The 22,633-nt window shown below is 42.5% G+C and overlaps 1 protein-coding gene across 2 annotated transcripts in view; it reads left to right on the top strand.

Moving 5' to 3' along the window:
• PPP2R2B (protein phosphatase 2 regulatory subunit Bbeta) overlaps window positions 1-22,633 on the top strand; it is a 239,102-nt gene that overhangs the window by 147,991 nt on the left and 68,478 nt on the right. For both annotated transcript variants that reach the window (XM_030212897.1, XM_030212896.1), the window contains exon 2: window positions 19,137-19,234. In XM_030212897.1, coding sequence (XP_030068757.1) covers window positions 19,137-19,234 — 98 coding nt within the window. The remainder of the gene's footprint in view (window positions 1-19,136; window positions 19,235-22,633) is intronic.

Genomic DNA, 22,633 nt, shown 5'->3' with positions numbered 1-22,633 from the left:
CACTCAGAGACATGCCACAGGACCCGCTGCCACAGAGGAGGGTGAGTTGGGCAGTGACTCATGGTGACAGCTGTGATACTTCCCCTTGGCAAAGCTGAATAATGTAACTGAGACAGAGTTTTAAGGTGCCTAGAAGCAGCTGGGTTCAATCATTAATGTCTACCCAGGGCCTCGTGCATTAAACCCCAATCCTGTTTCTAGCTAACACCCTATGGGTTTCACCTCTCTCTGCTCTGAAACTGTTAACACGAGACATTCCAAATTTCTGGATAATCAGCTCTGAGTATTCATGATATTCAAGCACTACCTTCAGGCTTCTACCTTAATTTCTCCCTAAATGGTTGTTTTTACCTTGGAGGCTTTTCATTTCCCCTGGGTGAGATTTTAAAGCCCGTTTCCGTTTTTTCATTAGTGCTGACCAGAAATTTATTTGTACAGAGTAAATCAAATCTAATTTTCAATATATTTATGTAGAAAAAATAAGGATCATTAATGTGCTTGAGGAAGGAGACAGAAGCGTGATCCTTAGAGGAAGAAATCACCATGGAAACAGTTTTCTTTAAATTTTTTACACTCCCCACAGTAAGCGCTTCATGGACTGGAAAGGAGGGGAAAACCTTTTTATCTTTGCCTCTCAGACTTTGCAGCTGGAATATTAGAAGCAAAGTCTGTGAATAATTGATCATATGACTACAGATATTATATTTATGAATTAGAATTATTAATTTCAGAATATTTATCCCTTAAATGAAGGCCACTGCTGAATACATTCCTCAAGCTGTAGTCTCTGCTGCCGGAGCCATGGTACAGCTTAGAATAGGTCACGAAGAATTAGCTGGTGACGTTTGATAACCGACTTGAGTGCGTCAAATATCGTTTTACCATGCAAGCTGGTTTGTATTAAATTTCCCAGGGCGTAGGTGCGTAAAAATAGATCTTCAGGAAAGTTTTGCATGTTTTTATTCTCTTGTTTGCTTTATGTTTAAATTATTTCCTATGTTGTCTGTTAACCAGTGAGAATAACAGATAAGGGAGGTCTGTTAGGGATGGCTTTCGTTTCCAATGACAAAGGGTTAGTCACTGATGTTTGCTATGTCGTACGCCATTACCAAACAAAAACAAAGTCTTTGCCGACAACGCTGTACACTCTTTGGAAATAGTGTACAGTGTGTGGAAAGAGTGCCCACTGTATCCCGATAGTGGAGCCACCATGCGTGTACAAACCATTGGGCACGCACAGATTTGTCCATGCGTGAAAGAGTTGGCCCTCTTTCAACATATTGTACACTAGTGTTGGAAACTGAGAAAATGGCCAGAAAAATATGAATAAAATAAAATGGGAAATGACATGAAAATGTTCTGACTGCCCATCATTAAGGTCTATTAGCGTGTGAAATAAATAAATGAATAACACCTACTTTAATACAAAATACATGTGGGCACTATAGCTGGACAGCTAAAACATTTTTTTGTCATTTTTTTTTATTTAACATAGTAGATGACGGCAGAAAAAGACCTGCATGGTCCATCTAGTCTGCCCAACAAGATAAATTCATATGTGCTACTTTTTATTTGTACCTGTCCTCTTCAGGGCACAGACCGTATAAGTCTGCCCAGCACTATCCCCGCCTCCCAACCACCAATCCCTCCTCCCACCACCAGCTCTGGCACCGACCATATAAGTCTGCCCAGCACTATCCCCACCTCCCAACTACCAGTCCCGCCTCCAACCACCAGCTCTGGCACAGACCGTATAAGTAAAAACTACCCGTGCTGTTGTGACTGGACCAGATGAGGCAGAACTAAGTGTGTGTGTTGGAGAAGGGGTGAGGGCTTTCCCAATTCTCATGCATTTATACTGCATAATTTTGTATTTATTCCCTTTTGTGGAGTAGAGGAGCAGCCTAGTGGTTAGTGCAGTGGGCTTTGATCCTGGGGGGCTGGGTTTAATTCCCACTATAGCTCCTTGTGACTCTGGGCAAGTCACTTAATCCTCCATTGCCCCAGGTACAAACAAGTACCTGTATTTACTATGTGAACCGCTTTGAATATAGTTGCAAAAACCACAGAAAGGCAGTATATCAAGTCCCATTAACAAGATTTCATGCACAATCTCAAAGAGTAGCAACATTCCATGTAGAACCCCAAAGAATAGCAAGATTCCAGAATCCCAGCCCTCAATCATTACCCCCCCCCCCCCCACCCCCTTTCAGCTGTCTGCTTTTCCTTCCCCCAAAACACCTCTGCTGCTTTGGCAGAGAGACGGCAGCGATCTGCTTGCAGCTGGGGTTACGGGCAAGAAAAGGAAGTGAAAATGTAGGTCAGGACACGGATTAGGGAGATCAGCAGAGGGACACACTTTTCTTAGAGTACGCACTGAGGGGCATAATCAAACACGAACGCCCATCTCCATGGGCGCCTATGTCCAAGAACGGGTACGTGAAGGGGCAGGATAGACCGTATTTTTGGAAAAAATGGCCGCCCATCTTTTCATTCGATAATACGGTTTGTGGCCGGAAATGCATCGGATTTGTGTGGATTTGAGCTGGGCTGTTTCGTTTTTCAGCGATAATGGAAACCGAAGGCGCCCAGCTCAGAAACGAACAAGTCAAAGGCATTTGGTTGTGGGAGGGGCCAGGATTCGTAGTGCACTGGTCCCCCTCACATGCCAGGACACCAACCGGGCACCCTAGGGGGCACTTGTAACAACAAAAAAAAGTCAAATACCTCCCAAGTCCATGGCTCCCTTCCTTTGGGTGCTGAGTCCCTCAAATCCCCCCCCCCCCCAAAACCCACTGCTCACAACTCTACACCATTACCATAGCCCTTATGGCTGAAGGGGGGCACCTACATGTGGGTACAGTGGTTTTTGGGGGCGGTTTGGAGGGCTCCCATTTACCACCACAAGTGTAATAGGTAGGGGGGGTGGGCCTGGGTCCACCTGCCTGAAGTCCGCTGCACCCACTAACAACTGCTCCAGGGACCTGCATACTGCTGTGATGGAGCTGGGTATGGCATTTGACGGTGGCATACAGGCTGGAAAAAAAATTTGTTAAAGGTGGGTTTTTTTGATGGGAGGGGGTTAGTGACCACTGGGGGAGTCAGGGGTGGTCATCCCCGATTCCCTCCGGTGGTCATCTGGTCATTTAGGGCACTTTTTTGGGACTTGTTCGTGAAAAAAAAGGTCCAAAAAAGTGACCCAAATTCACGCTAAAAACACCTTTCTTTTTTCAATTATCGGCCGAAGGTGCCCATCTCTTCTCGGCCGATAAACACACCCCAGTCCCGCTTTCTCCACGCCTCCGACACGCCCCCGTCAACTTTGTTCGTTCCCATGACGGAGTGCAGTTGAAGACGCCCAAAATCAGCTTTCAATTATACCTATTTCGGTGCCTTTGTGAGATGGGCGCCTATCTCCCGATTTGGGTCGAAATCTGGGCGCCCATCACTTTCGAAAATAAGGCTGACTATGTACAAAGTGGGTGCATTCTTCTTAAAGAGTATGCACTATGTATAAAGAAGACGCACTCTTCTTAAAAAGTATGCAATGTAAAAAAAACCCCCACTCTTCTTAAAGAGTATGCATTCTCTACAAAGAGGACGTGCTCTCCTTAAACAGTACGCACTATGTACAAAGAGGACACATTCTTCTTAAAGCATACACACTATGTACAAAGAGGATGCGTTCTTACACACTTTGTACAAAGAGCACGTGCTCTTCTTAAAGCGTACACACTATGTACAAAGAGGATGCGCTCCTCTTAAAGAGTACATACTATGTACAAAGAGGATGCACCCTTCTTAAAGAGAATGTACTATGTACAAAGAAGACGTGCTCTTCTTAGAGTACATACTATGTACAAAGAGGACGTGCTCGTCTTAAAGAGTACGCAATATGTACAAAGAGGACATGCTCTTCTTAAAGAACACACACTATGTACAAAGAGGACGTGCTCTTCTTAAAGAGTACGCACTATGTGCAAAGAGAATGCACTCTTCTTAAATGCACAATATGTACAAAGAGGATGTGCTCTTCTTAAAGAGTGCGCACTATGTACAAAGAGAACACACTCTTCTTAAAGAGTACATACTAAGTATGCACTATGTACAGAGAGGATGCGCTGTTCTTAAAGAGTGCGCACTATGTACAAAGAGAACACACTCTTCTTAAAGAGTACATACTAAGAGTATGCACTATGTACAGAGAGGATGCGCTGTTCTTAAAGAGTACGTACTATGTACAAAGAGGACACACTCTTCTTAAATAGTACGTACTATGTGCAAAGAGGACACGCTCTTCTTAAAGAGTACACTATCAGGGGCATTTTCGAAAGAGAAGGGCGACCATCTTTCAACACAAATCAGGAGATGGGCGTCCTTCTCTCAGGGTCGCCCAAATCGGCATAATTGAAAGCCGATTTTGGGCGTCCTCAATTTCCATCACAGGGATGACTAAAGTTCCCAGGGGCGTGTCGGTAGCGTACCGAAGGTGGGACGGGGGCATGCTTAAGAGATGGGTGTCCTCGGCCAATAATGGAAAAAAGAAGGGCGTCCCTGATTAGCATTTGGCCGACTTGGTCCATTTTTTTTTCATGACCAAGCCTTGAAAAGGTGCCCAAACTGACCAGATGACCACCGGAGAGAATCGGGGATGACCTCCCCTTACTCCCCCAGTGGTCACCAACCCCCTCCCACCCTAAAAAAAATTAAAAAACATTTTTTCCCAGCCTCTATGCCAGCCTCAAATGTCATACCCAGCTCCATCACAGCAGTATGCAGGTCCCTGGAGCAGTTTTTAGTGGATGCAGTGCACTTCAGGCAGGCGGACCCAGGCCCATCCCCCCCTACCTGTTACACTTGTGGTGGTAAATGTGAGCCCTTCAAAACCCACCCGAAACCCACTGTACCCACATGTAGGTGCCCCCCTTCATCCATGAGGGCTATGGTAGTGTTGTACAGTTGTGGGGAGTGGGTTTTGGGGGGGGGGCTCAGCACACAAGGTAAGGGTGCTATGCACCTGGGAGCAATTTGTGAAGTCCACTGCAGTGCCCCTAGGGTGCCCGGTTGGTGTCCTGGCATGTGAGTGGGACCAGTGCACTACGAATGCTGGCTCCTCCCATGACCAAATGCCTTGGATTTGGCCATTTATTGAGATGTGCGTCTTCGGTTTCCATTATCGCCGAAAACCGAGGTCTACCATCTCTAAGGTCGACCTAAATGTTGAGATTTGGCATCCCCGACCGTATTATCGAAATGAAAGATGGATGCCCATCTTGTTTCGATAATACGGGATGCCCCGCCCCTTCGCAGGGACATCCTCAGAGATGGGCACCCTTAGAGATGGTCGTCCCCATTCAATTATCCCCGTCCACATGTACTAAGAGCATGTGCTCCACTTAAAGAGTATGTACTATGTAGAAAGAGGACATGCTCTTCTTAAAGAGTACATACTATGTAGAAAGAGGACACGCTCTTCTTAAAGAGTACACAATGAGGCTTATTTTCAAAGCACTTAGCCTCCCAAAGTTCCATAGAAACATATGGAACTTAGCCTCCCAAAGTGCTTTGAAAATATGCCTCAATATGTACAAAGAGGCTGTGCTCTTCTTAAAGAGTATGCCCTATGTACAAAAAAGACATGCTCTTCTTAATGAGTACACACTAAGTACAAAGAGGGTTAGTGTTAGGGTTAGGCTGAACCCATGTTGACTCTGTCCCATTAAACCATGTTTGTCTATCAGGCTTATTTTCGAAAGAGAAGGGCGCCCATCTTTCGACACAAATTGGGAGATGGGTGTCCTTCTCTCAGGGTCACCCAAATCGGCATAATCGAAAGCTGATTTTGGGCATCCCCAACTGCTTCCCGTCGCAGGGATGACCAAAGTTCCCGGGGGCGTGTCGGAGGCGTAGTGAAGGCGGGACTGGGGCATGCCTAATAGATGGGTGTCCTCAAGCGATAAAGGAAAAAAGAAGGGCGTCCCTTACGAACACTTGGCCGACTTTACTTAGTCCTTTTTGTTTTACGACCAAGCCACAAAAATGTGTCCTAAATGACTAGATGACCACTGGAGGGAATCGGGGATGACCTCCCCTGACTCCCCCAGTGGTCACTAACCACCTCCCACCCTGAAAAAAACAACTTTAAAAACTTTTGTCTTTTTTTTTTTTTAGAGTAAGGGTGAAGGACCGCCTTCGCTATGCCTCCATCCCTGTGTTGATGACGTTCTTCGCTATTTATTTATTTAGATTTTGCTCACACCTTTTTTACATTCAGGTACACTGGATATTTCTATGCCTCCGTCCCTGTGATGGCAGTTGAAGATATCCAAAATGTGGATGTTTGTGAGAAGGACATCCATGCCTGCTATTCCTCTGACACCCCCTTTATTTATTTGGATTTTGGATGACAAGGAGCAGCAGTGGGATTTGAACTAACCATCTTGGGATTGCAAGACCAGTGTTCTAACCACTAGGCCACTCCTCCATGCCACTCCACTCCCTTGAAATTTGGCTATCCCTGTGGGGGGGCAGTATGCAGGTCCATGGGGGGGGGGTATGTGTGTGTCAGCGGAGGCATGGACATCCTTTCAAACATTTTGGGAGGCCTCAACTGCCCCCCCCCCCCCTCCACAGGGATGGCTAAATTTGAAAGGAGTGGAGTGGAGGAGTGGCCTAGTGGTTAGAGCACTGGTTGCAATCCAGAGGTGGCCAGTTCAAATCCCACTGTTGCTACTTGTGATCCAAAAATCCAAATAAATAAAGGGGGTGTCAGAGGCATAGCAGGCATGCACATCCTTCTCACAGAATCATATCAAAGGACATCCTCAACTGCCGTTGCAGGGACAGAGGCATAGAAATATCCAGTGAGGCATATCAAAGGACATCCTCAACTGCCATTGCAGGGACGGGGGCATAGAAATATCCAGTGTACCTGAATGTAACTCACCTTGAGCTACTACTGAAAAAGGTGTGAGCAAAATCTAAATAAATAAATAGCAAAGGACATCCTCAACTGCCATCGCAGGGACGGAGGCATAGCGAAGGACGTCCTTCACCCATACTCTAAAAAAGACAAAAGTTGTTTTTTTCAGGGTGGGAGGTGGTTAGTGACCACTGCATGCCTTTTTCCATTCAGTTAGTGGATCAGTTAGTCCACTGCAGTGCCCCCTAGGGTGCCCGGTTGGTGTCCTGGCATGTCAGGGGGACCAGTTAACTACGAATTCTGGCTCCTCCCACAACCAAATGACTTGGATTTGGTCATTTTTGAGATGGGCGTCCTCAGTTTCCATTATCGCCAAAAACTGGGGACGACCATCTCTAAGGTCGACCTAAATGTTGAGATTTGGGCATCCCCGACCGTATTATCGAAACGTAAGATGGACACCCATCTTGTTTCGATAATACGGGTTTGAGGACGTCCTGTAAGGACGCCCTCAGGAAAATTTGGGTGCCCTGTTCGATTATGCCCCTCCACGTGTTTCATAATTTTATTCTTTATAATAGTTTCAACTATTTTGCCCATCACTGAAGTCAGCCTTTCTGGTCTGAAATTTCATGAGCAACAAAACATTTTGAAGGAAACATTAGGAAAAATTCTTTACTAATCTCTATCACTTTAGAAGGAAAGGTCAAAAAAGCTTTATTTATCCTGGGTCTCCTTCAAGAAATCTGATTAGTCTCTAACCTTTTGACCATGGAAAAGTTCATCCTTATTATGAAAGACAGCCAGAGAAGATCTTGAGCTGAAAAAAAAAGATTTGGTGGCTACTAGGATGTTTGAGTAGACTGTAGGAAAAAAAAGTGTAATCTGGAAACATCTGCCAATTGTCATATTGGGGGATGTGGAAAAAAATATTATGCATATTAAATCAAATTTTACCTGCCTTTATTTGAAACAAAATGAAAAACTGTCTGAAAATCAACCAAAAATGTTGAAAATCACACCCATAGTTGACAGACTTAAACATAACTATTTCCGCTAAGAGCCAGAGAAGTGTAATCTGATTTGACAGAGGTATAGCAGTGAGCTAAATAACAGAACCCAGCTACATTTAAAACAAAATGCCCCTCTTTGTCAATGTTTTACCTTGGCTACATATCTTGCTTGACTTGTTTGAGTTCAGGATGCATCTCTTAAGAGAAAGAGTTGGACCAAATGAATTCACTGGGACACAACTTCAGAAAATAGATTTTGTGCCAAATATTCTTATTGCTGGAGATGGCCTGCAATATGGTAGAAACATGTGAATATTAATTGAAGCAGCAGAGAGTTCATTACTCACCTGCTTGCTGCCATCTGGATTGTCACAGCTCAGCAGACACTGTGGACAGAGTACTTTACTGAGATCTTTCTCATCTGCAACAAAACAGTTGGTCATACTGAATAAATCTGAGGTGGGAGGGCACAAGCTCATCTCACGTGGATCAAGCTTTCACTGCAGTTTGACTAGCAGCAGCTACTAAGAGTACTTCTTTTGGTACACCATGGGAGACCACCTTAAGAGGCAGTTGGGTTGTGTAGGAAAGTTAAGCCCTTCTCTGATAATGAAACAGTGATAGCATCTGAGCCAAGCAGATGGGAAGGAGAATGGATGAGGTCAGTGAACTGAAAGATATGCATGTCTAGGGTTGAAATGGTAATCAGATTCAGCACTGACAATGAATTGGAAGAGCTATCTAAGCAATGGACCACATGACACTGTGTCCTGGCAAGAGTATATGAGGCAGCATCATTTTATCCCTATTATTATGGTCCTTGGGTCGGTTGATGAGACCAAGTGTGGTTATCCATTTCAGAATGCAATGGCTTGATAAATTTCTGACACAGAGTACTGAAGTCTCATTTGCTGCTTGCATGCTCTGGAAGTTTCTTACTAAATCAAAGAGAGAGGCCTGGTCCCCTCACAGCCAGTGCTGTGCCATTCCATATGCAACAGTAGGGTTTGGAGTGAATTCAAGGTCACAAGGACCAGTTTGTAGCAGCAGTTGTGAGGGCATGTTCTAGTGGTGGACCCTATTGAGAAGTTGCCTGTCCTGACCCGACCCCCCCCCCCCCCCCAGAATGATAAGCCATTGCAAACCATCCATCAAAACTTGTGTTTGTTGTTAAATATCACATTCTCTTAACATCTGCTAATGGTTTAAGGAAAAGGGCAATCAGTGTGGAATTGATTTCTGAAACTGTCCCTCTTTCAGAGAATTCTTTACCGACTAATTTAAGGGCAGAATATGACTTTTTATGATTTAAAAAACTTCTCAAAACATTTTTATTTCAGAAATATGTTGAATTTTAATTGTTAACTGTTTGTTGCTTTGTATTCTTTTGTTAACTGTTCAGATATCGGTAACAGAATTCAAAAAGGTATGGGATAAACACAATGGATCTTCTAATTCCAAGGTAAAAAAAGCCCTGGGGTAACCTGCTAAGAACAGCAGTTCAGCTCAAATAATGATTATACTGAGTTTCCAAAAAGGCAAAGGGTGGAGGGAAACCCGCAGAGAGCAGCAGTTACAACCCTCAGCAGAATGGCACTGTGCAGCCTGCATGGAGGAGCCATTAGAACCCTAACGCTTTGCTAGAAAGACTGAGAGGGTCAGGTAGGTCTTCATCTGCTGGTAACCAAACACCAAAAATCCCACGGAGAATCCAACACAGAGTCAAGAAGTGGAAAATGAGAGAATGCTGGACAAACCACTGGCTCAACAAGTGAAATTTATTCCTTAAACACAAATATCAAGATTCAGAGGGAATTCTATTTACCACCACACTCTGTCATCTATCACTCAATCAATATCCCATCCAGCATCTAAGGACCCGCCCTGGGCTACTTAGTTTGTTTGTAAGCCTCCTCTGTGGGACACAGTCAAAAAATGTGCGGAGTCCACTACATTTTGTCAACACATCCAGTGACAACTAATCAGTGGGGTTTTTTCTACCATGTAACTTTTTTATAAATTCTATTTTAACTACAGAGATTTTTTCAAAAGTTTTTAATTTTTTACTTTCTCAACATTTTTAAATTTATTAGTTGAGTAATCTTCTTATCTGTTCTCTTGAGGAAATGAGATTTTAAAGAGGGAAAATGCCTCTGTATGTCAGTGGTCTGAATATTATATTCGCAGACTCGTTGACCAGCCTCTTTTCATTGGCAAAAAAAACCTTGTATTTTATTTTATTTTCCTCTTATCTTAAACTTCAATGAGTATAGCTTGTATAGTATAGCTTGTATTTCACAATCTTTTGCTTCAAATAATGCAAATGATATATATCAACATCAATATATCCAAATATCCAACTTATCTTTAAATTGTCTTCTCTTAATGATCTCAGCTGCCAACAGGTCACGTTTCACCCAGCGAGCTTCTTCAGGGAAATCCATATTGACATCTGATATTTTGCTTCTTTATGTTTGTCGAGCTATACTTCATATGACAATCTATAAAACAAAAAATCTCCTTCGAACTCAACACCATCTCATTGCTTAGAAACTCAAGTTACCAATTATAATAGCAAGACCTGTTAGCTGTCAAATATTTGTCTGCCCAACTTCAGTCCTGGTGCAGTGCCAGACATCACAGTTGATCTCCACCATTCCCCTCACATTTATCCTTTCTTCTTAGGCTTTAAAAAAAAAGCCCTGTTCCAATTCTGATTGAGCCAGAGCTCAAAGAAGCATGAAAAAAACTGCTGGGTGGAAAAATTACAGCCGTAAGAGAAATCCTCTTTATTCAGAGACCATGATGGCTCTGTAGGGGTAACAGTTGTGCAGCCTTCCAAGCAAAAATTAAAAAGAAAAAATAATATGGTGGCTAGAGAAGCATAAAAGCCAGTGGCAGATAGAGGAAAATACTCGGAAATCTATTCCAGAACAAGCTGGAATTTTATTTTCTAAAGAAATCAGCACATAACCATTAAAGACAGACAAAGAGATTGGCCCAGCTAAAGTCTTTACCATGGCACAATTTTATAAGAATGCCTTTGAATTGCTCTTCTAGCTGGAGGGAATTTTCACAGACAGAAAACAATTACAGTCATTCAAAATTTCTATTGAGCCCCAAGGCAAGCTAAATATTTTTGGCTATTTCATATCAATTGCATGCTTTTAATTTTAGATGCAGGAATAAATGAAACTAAAGGGTGGATTGCAATAAAATGTTCCCGTCCCTTATTGGACACCATGGGGCCATTAAAAGTTCTCCATTGCATTAATCCTATGTTCTTCAAACCAAACGTATGAAGAAAATCAGGGTCATTAGTGGTGTTAGAGTGACTGCTATCATATAGCACAACATGAAAATTTTCTGGCTGCCCATCCCCAATAATTAGGTGAATCACTGTTATATGTATGGAGTAGGAAGGGTAAGTAAGATGTGTGTCCCCACTGGTTGGGTTGTAAGGAGACATTATTAATGAGACCTTGGAACAAATAAAAAGAGAGGTTTCGGAGAGAAAGGGGCTTTTTCCTCTTTTCTGCCTCCCAGAAGTGGACTGCTTGCTCAAGGGAAGGATCTTCAGGCCATATGGAGGATGAACTCTTAAGCACCAGAACTGGACTTGGAGTAAAGGGAAAAGGGAACATTTATGTCTCATCTTGCTTTCTGGCCCAAGAAAGAAAGTGGAGCTACCTCTACCAACTGTGGTTTGCCACGAGTGGAAGTTTCGGGCAAGGGATATGCCTTCTGGTGGACTGAATTGCAGGGAGTACCAGAGGTGGAAGGTCTTTGTAGCTACAAACTGATGAAGATCCTTTCATGTGCTTACATTACCACCTGTGGTAACATATACTTTATTAATAGAAGCGTAGGCATTGGATGGGTTGTCAACGTGAATGTTAAAATCACCAAGAATTAATATTGGTCACTATCATGCATATTAGTGGGATTTAGTACATTAGCCCCTTAGAAATAATCCATGTAAATAGGTATCCTATCATAGGTAAACTAAATGGAATATGTCAACTTTCCAGGGAAAAAAACATTTTGGATTATTACAAGAGATAAAGATGCACTCTAATGATGTAGCAAATCTAGATTTATCCTCCCCAAAGGGAGCAAGATACTGTATATTCTGGGACCAGTTCAATAAGACTTTTCTCCTATTCTTGTGGCACTGTTTATCCTACTGGAAAGAAGGCAAGGGATGAGAAAGTGATTAGCTTGATTGAGAATGTTTTTAGTAACATGCTAAGAGGTTAACTGCATTGCAGTTAACTTTCTGCTGAGTGCTCAGGGTTTATGTTGGCTATGATAGCAATCGATCAGAGTGGATGTAAGGTGAAGCAAATCTCTTATACTGGCTGGCAGATAAGCTGCAGAAATGAGCTGGTCATACTTGTCACCTGCTAACAAAACTAGTAGTCGAATCATTTGGTCTGGCCACGTAGACACTAGCCCAAGAGTCACTACCAATTGCATGTGCAAATTTAGCCATGTGCCCCATTTGCGCACACAATTTAATTGAATAATGAGCCAATTCGTGCTGATAATTGGGCCCTAGCAATCATTTATTGGTGCTAATTGGCTTCAATTAGAAATTACATATGTAAATTTAGGCACTGAGATTCACACGTGAAAAATACACATGGGTCCAAAAGGGGGGAGCAGCCATGGGAGGGTTATGGGCGATTAGGGGCACTTCTTACATCATAATTATTTATTATTTATCAATTATTATACAGCAAAAACAAATTAATATTGCAATTTGTAATAATCTACAAACATAGTAACATAGTAGATGACAGCAGAAAAAGACCTGCACGGTCCATCCAGTCTGCCCAATAAGATAACTCATATGTGCTAATTTTGTGTATACCCTACTTTGATTTGTACCTGTGTTCTTCAGGGCACAGACCGTATAAGTCTGCCCAGCACTATCCCTGCCTCCCAACCACTAGTCCCGCCTCCCAACCACCGGCTCTGGCACAGACCGTATAAGTCTGCCCAGCACTATCCCTTCTACCATTACTTCTATTAACATAAGTTGAAATTATTCTTATTTCTTTCGACCTTAAAAAGAAAAGAGGAGTAATAGAGATCCAAGAATAAGAAAAATTATTCTAATTCATATTAAATCAAAAACTGGGAATGCTGATGACCTAAAGTCTTCCTCCTATCTTACAGTGTACATTCTGTTACTTGACTATCACATTTACATTCATCTCTTCCTTAGATACCAGGAAATTTTCTAACTGTTTAGGTTCAAAGAATTGAAAATTTTTTGACTGATACAATATCCAACAAATACATGGAAACTTAAGCACAAAATTTGCCCCTAGGGCCAATATCCTTTGACACATTGCTAAAAAAGCTTTGTATCTCTTCTGCGTATCTCTAGCGAGATCTGGATAGATTCTTATCTGTGATCCTAAAAACAGTGAATCTAAATGTCTGCAGAAAAGTCTCAGAACAGTGTTACAATCCATTTCTAGAGCAAAAGACACCAATGCTGTAGTTCTTTGAGTAATTACATCCAGTGACGATTCAATAAAGGATGTTAGGTTCATATCCTCTCTTATTTGTGCTTGGGAACTTCCAACAAGATCTTTATTACTCTGAATATATTGTACCTGCACAATGAGAGGTAATAAATCCCTCGACATCCCCAATACCTCAATTAAGTATTTTTTAACCATCTCCAAAGGTGTTATCAATGGAGACCTAGGGAAGTTAGTAAATCTCAAATTAAGTCTCCTGGATTGATTCTCTAGGTATTCTAATCTTCTTAAAGTAAAACTTCTTTCTTTAATTGAAATTTGACTCAGATTTTCAAGTTTGTGTACATTTTTTCCCATTTGTTCCATCTCAGAAATCTGTCATATGTTTACTTGCTCTTGGAATAGCACTGCTTCTGATAAAACCTTAATCTCTACCGAATGCTGTGTTATTAAAGTTTGTAAAGAGGAATGGAGATTGAAAGTCAAGTCTCAGAGTGACTTCATTGTCACTATGGCTGGTTTGTTAATTAACCCTGGTAGAGAAACAGGAGTGGGGGTTTGGAGGATCTGGTTCAAACTAGAAAGTATTTTTGAAGGAAATTTAGGGGCACTTCTTAATTTATGCACATTGTTATAGAAAAAAAGAGGATGCACACCTAATTTCGGCGTGGGGACTTATGCCAAGTTTCATTGGTGTAAATGGTCACACCTAGATGTAGTCGCAGTTCCAGGCATTAAGTACTATTCTATAAATGGCACCTAACTTTAAGCAAAAAAAGTTATACTCAAACAATTAAGACCTCGAAGCTCAAAGAGCAACAATTGACCACACAAAACTGAGCCAACTTCAACTCAAATTAGAGTCCCAGATTATTATCATTGGCCCATTTACTTAACTCCAGAATAAAGAGAGCAGTAGAGAAAAAGTTGTTCCCCCCCAAACTGGAGAAAAACAGCCAAACTCATGCAGCCTGAATCAGTCACAAGAGCTAAAATAAAACCTAAATAGTTTCAGAAGCCAAAAACCATTGGTGATCACATATTCAACCAAATTCAAATTCCACAGTCACTTTTAACTTATGAAGAAGGGAAAGTCTTCCAATCGCCAAAATGCGTCATCCATCAAATCTTCAAAGAGAACAGTTTAGACGCGATGACTCAATCCCTCCAGCTGAACACCAAACTCCATCTTCAGCAGCCCGACAAGTGCCACTTGTTTCGCATCCCCTGGAAACCAGCTTCACCAATGGTTTCTCACAATTTTCTCCAGTTTTTTGGGCAGCAACGTTTTCTCCACTGCTCTCTTTTTTCTGGAGTTATAAGTAAATGGGCCAATGAAAATAATCTGGAACTCTAATTTGAGTTGAAATTGTCTCCGTCTTGCATGGTCGATTGTTGCTCTTTGAGCCCTGCCCCCTCCCCGCCCCCCCTCCCAAGGATATCATTTACCCATTCATCATGCTTAAATCTGTTTGAGCTTAATATCACCAGAGCCACAAACAAGTTATTTATGAGTATAACTCTTTTGTTTACAGCCTCATACAGTCTTTCTCAATCACACTTTTAGCAACTATTTTTATAGGTATTGTTTACAGTTTGCTACCCCTTCCAAGTTGTTGGTAAACCTAACTTTTGGGCCCTTTTACTAAGCCACAGTAGGGCTAATGTACGTGTAGCATTCGCCAAATCGACACTACTGCCAGGGTAGCGCAGGCGCCCGGTTGTAATTCCGAAGCTAGCGTACACTGTTTCCCATGGTACAAAAGAATTTTCTATTTTCTACTGCAGGGAGCATTCCCGGCGGTAATCAGCAGCGCAGCCACATTGGCATGCACTGCCTGATTACCGCACGAGTAGCACATGAGTCCTTTCCACCAAGTAGATAGTTGGCGTTAAAGACTCAGGTAGTAAACAGCCACGTTCTACTTCTCATATTAGCGCACACCCATTTACTGCCCCATTAAAAAAAGGCCTTTTTCCAAGCTACGATAGGAAATGGCCCAGTGTATGCCAATTTCACGCGTCCAAACTAGCGCAGGCTGTATTTTACCATAGCTTAGTAAAAGGGCACCTTTAAGCACTATTTATAGAAGTTAGGGGTCCTTTTACAAAGGCGCGCTGAAAAATGGCTTGCGGTAGTGTAGGCATGGGTTTTAAGCGCATGCCGATCCATTTTTTAGCGCGCCTGTAAAAAAGGCCTTTTTTAAAATTTTTGCTGAATATGGACATGCGACAAAATGAAAATTGCCGCGCGTCTATTTTGGGTCTGAGACCTTACCGCCAGCCATTGACCTAGCGGTAAAAACTCGCATGGTAACCAGGCAGTAATGACCTATGTGTGGCAAATGCCAAAATATTTTTCAGACGCACGTATCAGACGCACACCAATAATTAAATTACCGCAAGACCCATGCGGTAGTTGGGCGGTAACTCCATTTTGGCACACGGGCACGCTTAGACGCTTATGCGGCTTAGTAAAAGGACCCCTTAGTGCCTCTGAATTCTGGTGAGTACATGGCTCCCTAGAAACTGTCTTTGACAGCTGTGCATCATTTATTTGGGCTTCCTGTGCCTGCTCTATGGGGAAATGGCAGATAAGCCTGGGAGAGGGGCTGAGGAATCTTATATTGTAGGAGTGTGGGTGATTAACCAAGACTGGAAGTTGGAGTGTTATTCCTGCTTGAAGTATCCTTTGGCCTCAGGGAGCCGTGTAAGAGAATGGGAGAAAAAGAGGACGAGGGACAGCAAGATAAAGGATGGAGAAAAAAAGAAAAAATCTCCAATAGTTGGATGCAGTTGCTATGGAGACAAGAAGATGGTAATGACAGTTCCACAACAGAAAGATAGACAAACACTCTGCAGTTGATGCCAGTTATAGTTTCATCTTACCCTTAATCTATGCTGTGAACAATGAACGGTATTTGCTTTGCTTATTACCCAAGAAGCCTATTTGATTTTTTTTTTTTTATTAATCAGCTGGTATTTGGACATTGGTCTTTGTGTGAGTAAGAGAATACAGTGCAAGTGGTATAGAGTGATACAGTCTTGTCAGTTGTAGTGTGCACAGAGGTGAGGTGCAGAGGTAAGAAAGCTTTCCTCTGGGTCCTCGGAACTTCTGTGGCACCAGCGCCAAGGGACTGATTCCATGTATTTGATGTGGAAACAGGGAAGTGGGTGCCCCCCCCCCCCCCCCCCCCAGGATATCACTTACCAATTCATCATGCTTAAATCTGGATGATTGAAACTGGAAGGTCACACCTTTGTTTGAGCTTATCACCAGAGCCACAAATAGAGCAATGTTAGAACAGGACACCCATAGTTAGGTGCCCTGGGGGTGGCTGGTAGGAGTCATTCTATAAAGGAACCAGGTATATATGCTAGTACTGAAATGTTGATGATGCCCATGTAAATTATGCACATGTTTGAATCCTGCCCCGTGTGCACCCCCTCCCCCATGCTATGTAATTTATGCAGCTATTTACAGAACAGCGCTCAGGAGGAATTGTGGCGTTTTCACATGTGAGCATGAGTGTGCATAAATTCCATTATTCTAAACATTTATATGTGTAAGATGCACGATACTATTAGCGTCCATAATATAGTATTGCGCACTTACATATAGCTGTCCAGAGGGTGCTGGAGAAACGCATATATTGGAAAAGAACATGCAACTTATAGAATAGCGACTGAGGGCAGTGATGTGCTTAACTACTAATTGGTACCAATTAGCATAAATTAAGGTCTATTATAACCTATTGATACTCATTAGCACCAGTTTTAATTTATTTATTTTCAGTATTTATATACCCCCTAGACCTAAGTGGTTTACAATTTTCTTTTTCAGGCACTGGTTCTTCCCTAATGCACTCACAATCTGGTATTATATTGTACCTGGGGCAATGGAGGGCTAAGTGACTTGCCCAGGGTCACCCGGAGCTGCAGAGGGAATTGAACCTGATCCCCCAGGATCTCAACCCACTGCTGACCATTAGACAGCAGCGGGAAATGAACCCGTTTCCCCAGGTCCGCACTAACCATTAAGCCACTCCTAATAAGTCCATGACTTATCGACTCATCATTAAATTAAGCTACCTGTGCTACTGAATTTATTCTATAAGTTGCACTGCCACAAATTTGCACGCTGGTCATAGAATTAGATGTGCAACTTTCTAGAAATCGGGGGCTAGAGTCTAGATAGCCAGAAGAAATGATGTGGCTACTAGTTTTGTTAGCAGGTGACAAGTATGGCCAGCTCACTTCTGTAGCTTATTTGCCACTCTTGGATGAGTTTTGCGTCATCTTCCATCCACTCTGATCGATAGCTATCGTAGCCAGCAAAAACCCTGAGCACTCAGCAGGAGAATAACTGCAATGCAATTAACCTCTTAGCATGTTGCTAAAAATATTCCTAATTGAGCTAATCATTTGCTCATCCCTCCCCTCTGTCCAGTAGAATTGAACTGAGCCCAGAAGGGTAATATATCTTGCTCCCTTTTGGGAGGATAAATCTTGATGTGCTGTATCACCGTGAATCTGTTGTAATAGTCCAAAAGGTTTTCAGCCTGGAGAAGTGATATATTCCATTTAGTTTAATTATGATAGGCTCCACTTGTACACGCACCGTTATTGCGTGGGTCCGGATTATGCATGACGGAAACATGCCTCCCGATGACGCTGGGTTTATACATGGTACAATGTGTTAGTCCTTGATGCCTAATGAGTGCTTTATGGCAACTTTTGCAAGAAAACTCCGGAGGTAGGTGGAAGACAGCTAAAAATCCTGCATCTGTGAGGGCTTCTTTGGTGACTAAGACAACCCTAAAGGCAGATTGGTTTATACATTCACCGATAGTACGCGGTTCCATGGTTTTTGCCTCCCATCTACTGTGTACTATCAGTGCTCTGCTATATTTGAATGGATAGTCTCTAAGGGGCTAATATACTAAACCCTATTAATACGCACATTAATTGCCAGTGTTAATGAGATATGCACTGCCACACATGGTAATGTAAGCACATGAGTGGACCTCTGTCAGATTGTTCGTTATCAGAAGATCTTAACTCCCCGAGATCTAGTTAAATTTCTTGTGTTAATGAGTTTGCAATGCATTTTGTTTGTTTTAACACATACACTTTTCTGCTGTGCTTAAAAATAGAGATCTAATATGCATATCTTTTACATCTCATTACCTCAGTGTACATTTTGCTTAACTCTGAATATTGCCAGTGCCTGCATAAATTGAGGATCTCCCCTGCACTGTCTGGACGAGGGGTGGGTAACCACGGTCCTCAAGAGCCACAACCCTGTTGGATTTTCAGGATTTCCACAATGAATATGCATGAGATCTATCTGCATACAAAGGAAACATTATGTGCAAATCAATTCATTGTGGAAATCTTGAAAACCCAACTGGGTTGTGGCCCTCAAGGACTGTGGTTGCCCACCTGTGGTCTGGGTAATGCAGTAGAGATCAAAGAATACAGTGACACTGCCCAGTTAAGTGCTGAGCCCTTGAATGTGATTTTGAATATCTGGTCTAAGATATTTACGTAGGTTCTACCAGAGAAAGCTGATATGTTGGCAACACTTTTTTCTTACCTACTGCATATTTTATTGTAAACGTTTCTCCCAGATCTCCGAAGAGGGTAGATTTTTTGGTTTTCTAACCTTGCTTTTGTTTCTCTTTATTTTTTCCTTCTCAGCTGACATTATTTCTACAGTAGAATTCAACCCCACGGGAGAATTACTAGCGACAGGCGACAAAGGGGGTCGGGTGGTAATATTTCAGCGCGAGCAGGAGGTAAGTACTGCTGATTGCAATTGCTTTGTATGTCATTTCTTCACAAGAATCTGCTTACTGCTGTGTACGCCTCACACATTCCCTGCAACGAATAAGCTGAAAAATGCAGAAGGCCCATTTGTATCAAAAGGATCTATTTCCAGCCTTGTGTTGAGCTCTTTCTGTTCTCATTAGCTTAAGCCAGAGGTTCACAACCTTTATGCACACAGGGCCACATGAATGTCAGTACTATACCCTGTGCATAATGTAATCGGAAATTCACAGAGCTCCTTAGACCTTCCATGATACATAGTAAAAGCTTAACTAAAAACAATGGAAACTAAGGGGATCTTTTACTAAAGCTTAGCTCGAGTTATCTGCAGCAGGGCCTATTTTATTCTGTAGATAATGAGCTAGGCTTTAGTAAAAGACCACCCCAACTGCTAGAGTGGCTGTTTTGAAAATATTTACAAAATATAGTATTTAAAATAACCAAAACTCTGGTTGATGATGCCTTCTGTGTCTATTTTCCATGGTCTCTTGAGCTGCATGAAATTCAAAGGAGGGCTGCAGGTTGCCCATTCCTGGCATAAGCTGTCTGTCTTGTAAACATAATGGTACATCCTGGATCTCAAATGATTAAATCAAAACTGGAATATTAAGCCAGAGAGCCATAGTTCTGATTTTCAGCTGTGGTGTCAAATTCTGTATTCTGAGCTTGTCTGTTTCTTTAGAACCAAGGAAGAGTAAAGTCTGGGCAAGATCAAACATTGACAGAGATTTGCATTTGAGGCCTGTTACTTGGGGACCTGTTTACTAAGCCCTGCTAGAGGCGTGCTAGCGTTTTTAGCACGCGCTAACTGTGTAGATGCCCATAATTCCTTTGGGCATCTACACGGTTAGCACACGCTAAAAATGCTAGTGCACCTTAGTAAACAGGGCCCTTGGTGAATAAATGAGGTGCAATGCTACATGAAAATTTTAATTCTGAAATTGTTTACTGGTGTGATTCAGAAATAATAACTTCTTTGACATGAAATGAAGAAAATTTCTATTAAATGCCATTAATTCTTCTGTCAAGTTTGCTGCAATGACTAATTCCAACAAATAGATACTTGTAATTAGAATATTTGTCTAAATAATGGATCATAATCAAGCTTATTTTCAAAAGAGAAGGGCGCCCATCTTCCGACACAAATCGGGAGATGGGCTTCCTTCTCTCAGGATCGCCCAAATAGGCATAATTGAAAGCCAATTTTGGGCATCCTCAACTGCTTCCTGTCGCGGGAACGACCAAAGTTCATGGAGGCGTGTCGGCACCATAGCGAAGGTGGGACTGGGGCTTGATTAAGAGATGGGCGTCCTTGGCCGATAATGGAAAAAAGAAGGGCGTCCCTGACGAGCACTTGGCCGACTTTACTTGGTCCATTTTTTCTTACGACCAAGCCGTGAAAAGGTGCCCGAACTGACCAGATGACCTCCCCTTACTCCGCCAGTGGTCACCAACCCCCTCCCACCATCTCTAAGGTCAACCTAAATGTTGAGATTTGGGTGTCCATGCTCGTATTATCGAAAGGAAAGATGGACGCCCATCTTGTTTCGATAATACGGGTTTCCCCGCCCCTTCGCGGGGGCCGTCCTGCGAGGACGCCTTCTTGAAAACTTGGGCGCCCCGTTCAATTATGCCCCTCAATATGGGTTTATTATTTTGGTTTGCTTTCCACTTTATATTCTTCAAATTTTACTCTTCCTTTACTGAAGTTACTTTACTAAGGAAAACCTGATTTGCAAAACATTCATTGTAAAGCTAAAATCTCTGGTATGGAATGAATAAACTCCAGGTGCATTTTAATCCGTTTTGCCACCCCCTCTGGCTGCCATCTTTATAAAATGCATCATTCAGTTACCACAGTCCTCTAGAACTTCTTGTGGTAAACCACACTTATTCAGATCAGTGCATTATGGATAAGCGCCAGGTAAGAATATTATTATTAAAGCCATAAGTTCTAAGTGGTTTACAAAATCAAGAAACCAAGGTATAGTCCTTAGGAGTTACATAGCTTCAATGCTTTTTTTCTAGGCCTCCCTTCAAGGGTGAGGTGATCACTGAGGGGCCCACCCCACAATAGCCAGGCCCTCTGCAACCAGTCACAGAATCTATGACAAGGCAGAGCTCTTTCATTAAAACTTTGGGTCCATGGGTCAATTTTAGCAGACAATGGAAAAGGTGCCAGTACTTAGTACCCCCAAGTACCCCCTCAAAAAAAAACCTGCATAGCTTAGAAAATAGCACACCCCTTGCTGTAAAATTCTCCTGGGTTCTGCAGTCTCTCAAAGATGTAGAGTAGATTTTGATCGAGCAGCAAATACAGGGTAGGACCTTGATTCATCAAGACTGTTTTCCTTAGGTACTCAGAGATTGAATCAGGTGATTGTCACCCAGTAAACTCTGCCTTATTAGACTGGTTTCTTTGGCCTTCTCAGGCAGGCACACCGCAGGACCTGCAGGGCATGTGGCAACAGCTGGAGGGCATACATGTGCAGCTGGACGTTGCTAATAAAGTTGCACTGTTTACAAACTGTCAACTTTTGTGCTAGGTTTGTGGGTACTTGTCACAGGCAGATGTTGCATTTACATTCCCTTTGGAAACTTGCCACAGGTATTGTGGCATGCAGTTTCCCTGATCCGCTGAGATTCAGGGGGTCTTTTACTAAGCCACGGTAGCATTTTTAGCTCACGGTAGAAATTAGCTGGCATAAATGCCGAGATGCTCATTATATCCCTAAAGGCGTCTCATTGTTTACTGCCAGCTGATTTTTGTCGTGAGCTAAAAACGCTACCGCAGCTTAGTAACAGACCCCCTCAGTGAGTAAACGTGTCATTTGGTTATTTTCTGTTGCAAGACCTTGTTAGAACCACAGCTTTAGAATTGTGTGACTCCTGATGCAGGCAAAAAGTCATCTTATTTGTGTTCAAATGCTGTTTGATGATTTGGATATTAAAAACTTTATGTTTTGGTTTTGTTTTTTTTTTTGATCGATTCATCTTCAGTTTTCCTCACTGTTTTATTATGTGGTTGTTCCTGTAGGGACTTCATCCTTCTACATATACGCTTCGCCGAAAGTTATGCTTCGGGAAGGTCTGCGTGATGCCCCTATTCCAGCTATTCCCAACCCTATCCTCGGGGCACACCTAGTCCCTTCAGGTTTACAGGATATCCACAATGAATATGCATGAGATAGATTTGCATGCACTGCTTTAATTGCATGCAAATCTAACTCATGAATATTTATTGTGGATATCCTGGAAATTCAATGGGACTAAGTGTTCCCCAAGGACTGGGCTGGGACTGGCTGCCCTACTCTATAAAGTGTGCCCTACCTGTATAGAATACCTGTATAGGTCATGCCTAACTTTGA

This window comes from Microcaecilia unicolor, chromosome 8, assembly GCF_901765095.1.
Source record: "Microcaecilia unicolor chromosome 8, aMicUni1.1, whole genome shotgun sequence".
NCBI classification, from domain to species: Eukaryota; Metazoa; Chordata; class Amphibia; order Gymnophiona; family Siphonopidae; genus Microcaecilia; species Microcaecilia unicolor.
The sequence above is the reverse complement of the archived record's forward strand: the minus strand, read 5'-3'. Positions and strand labels throughout refer to the sequence as shown.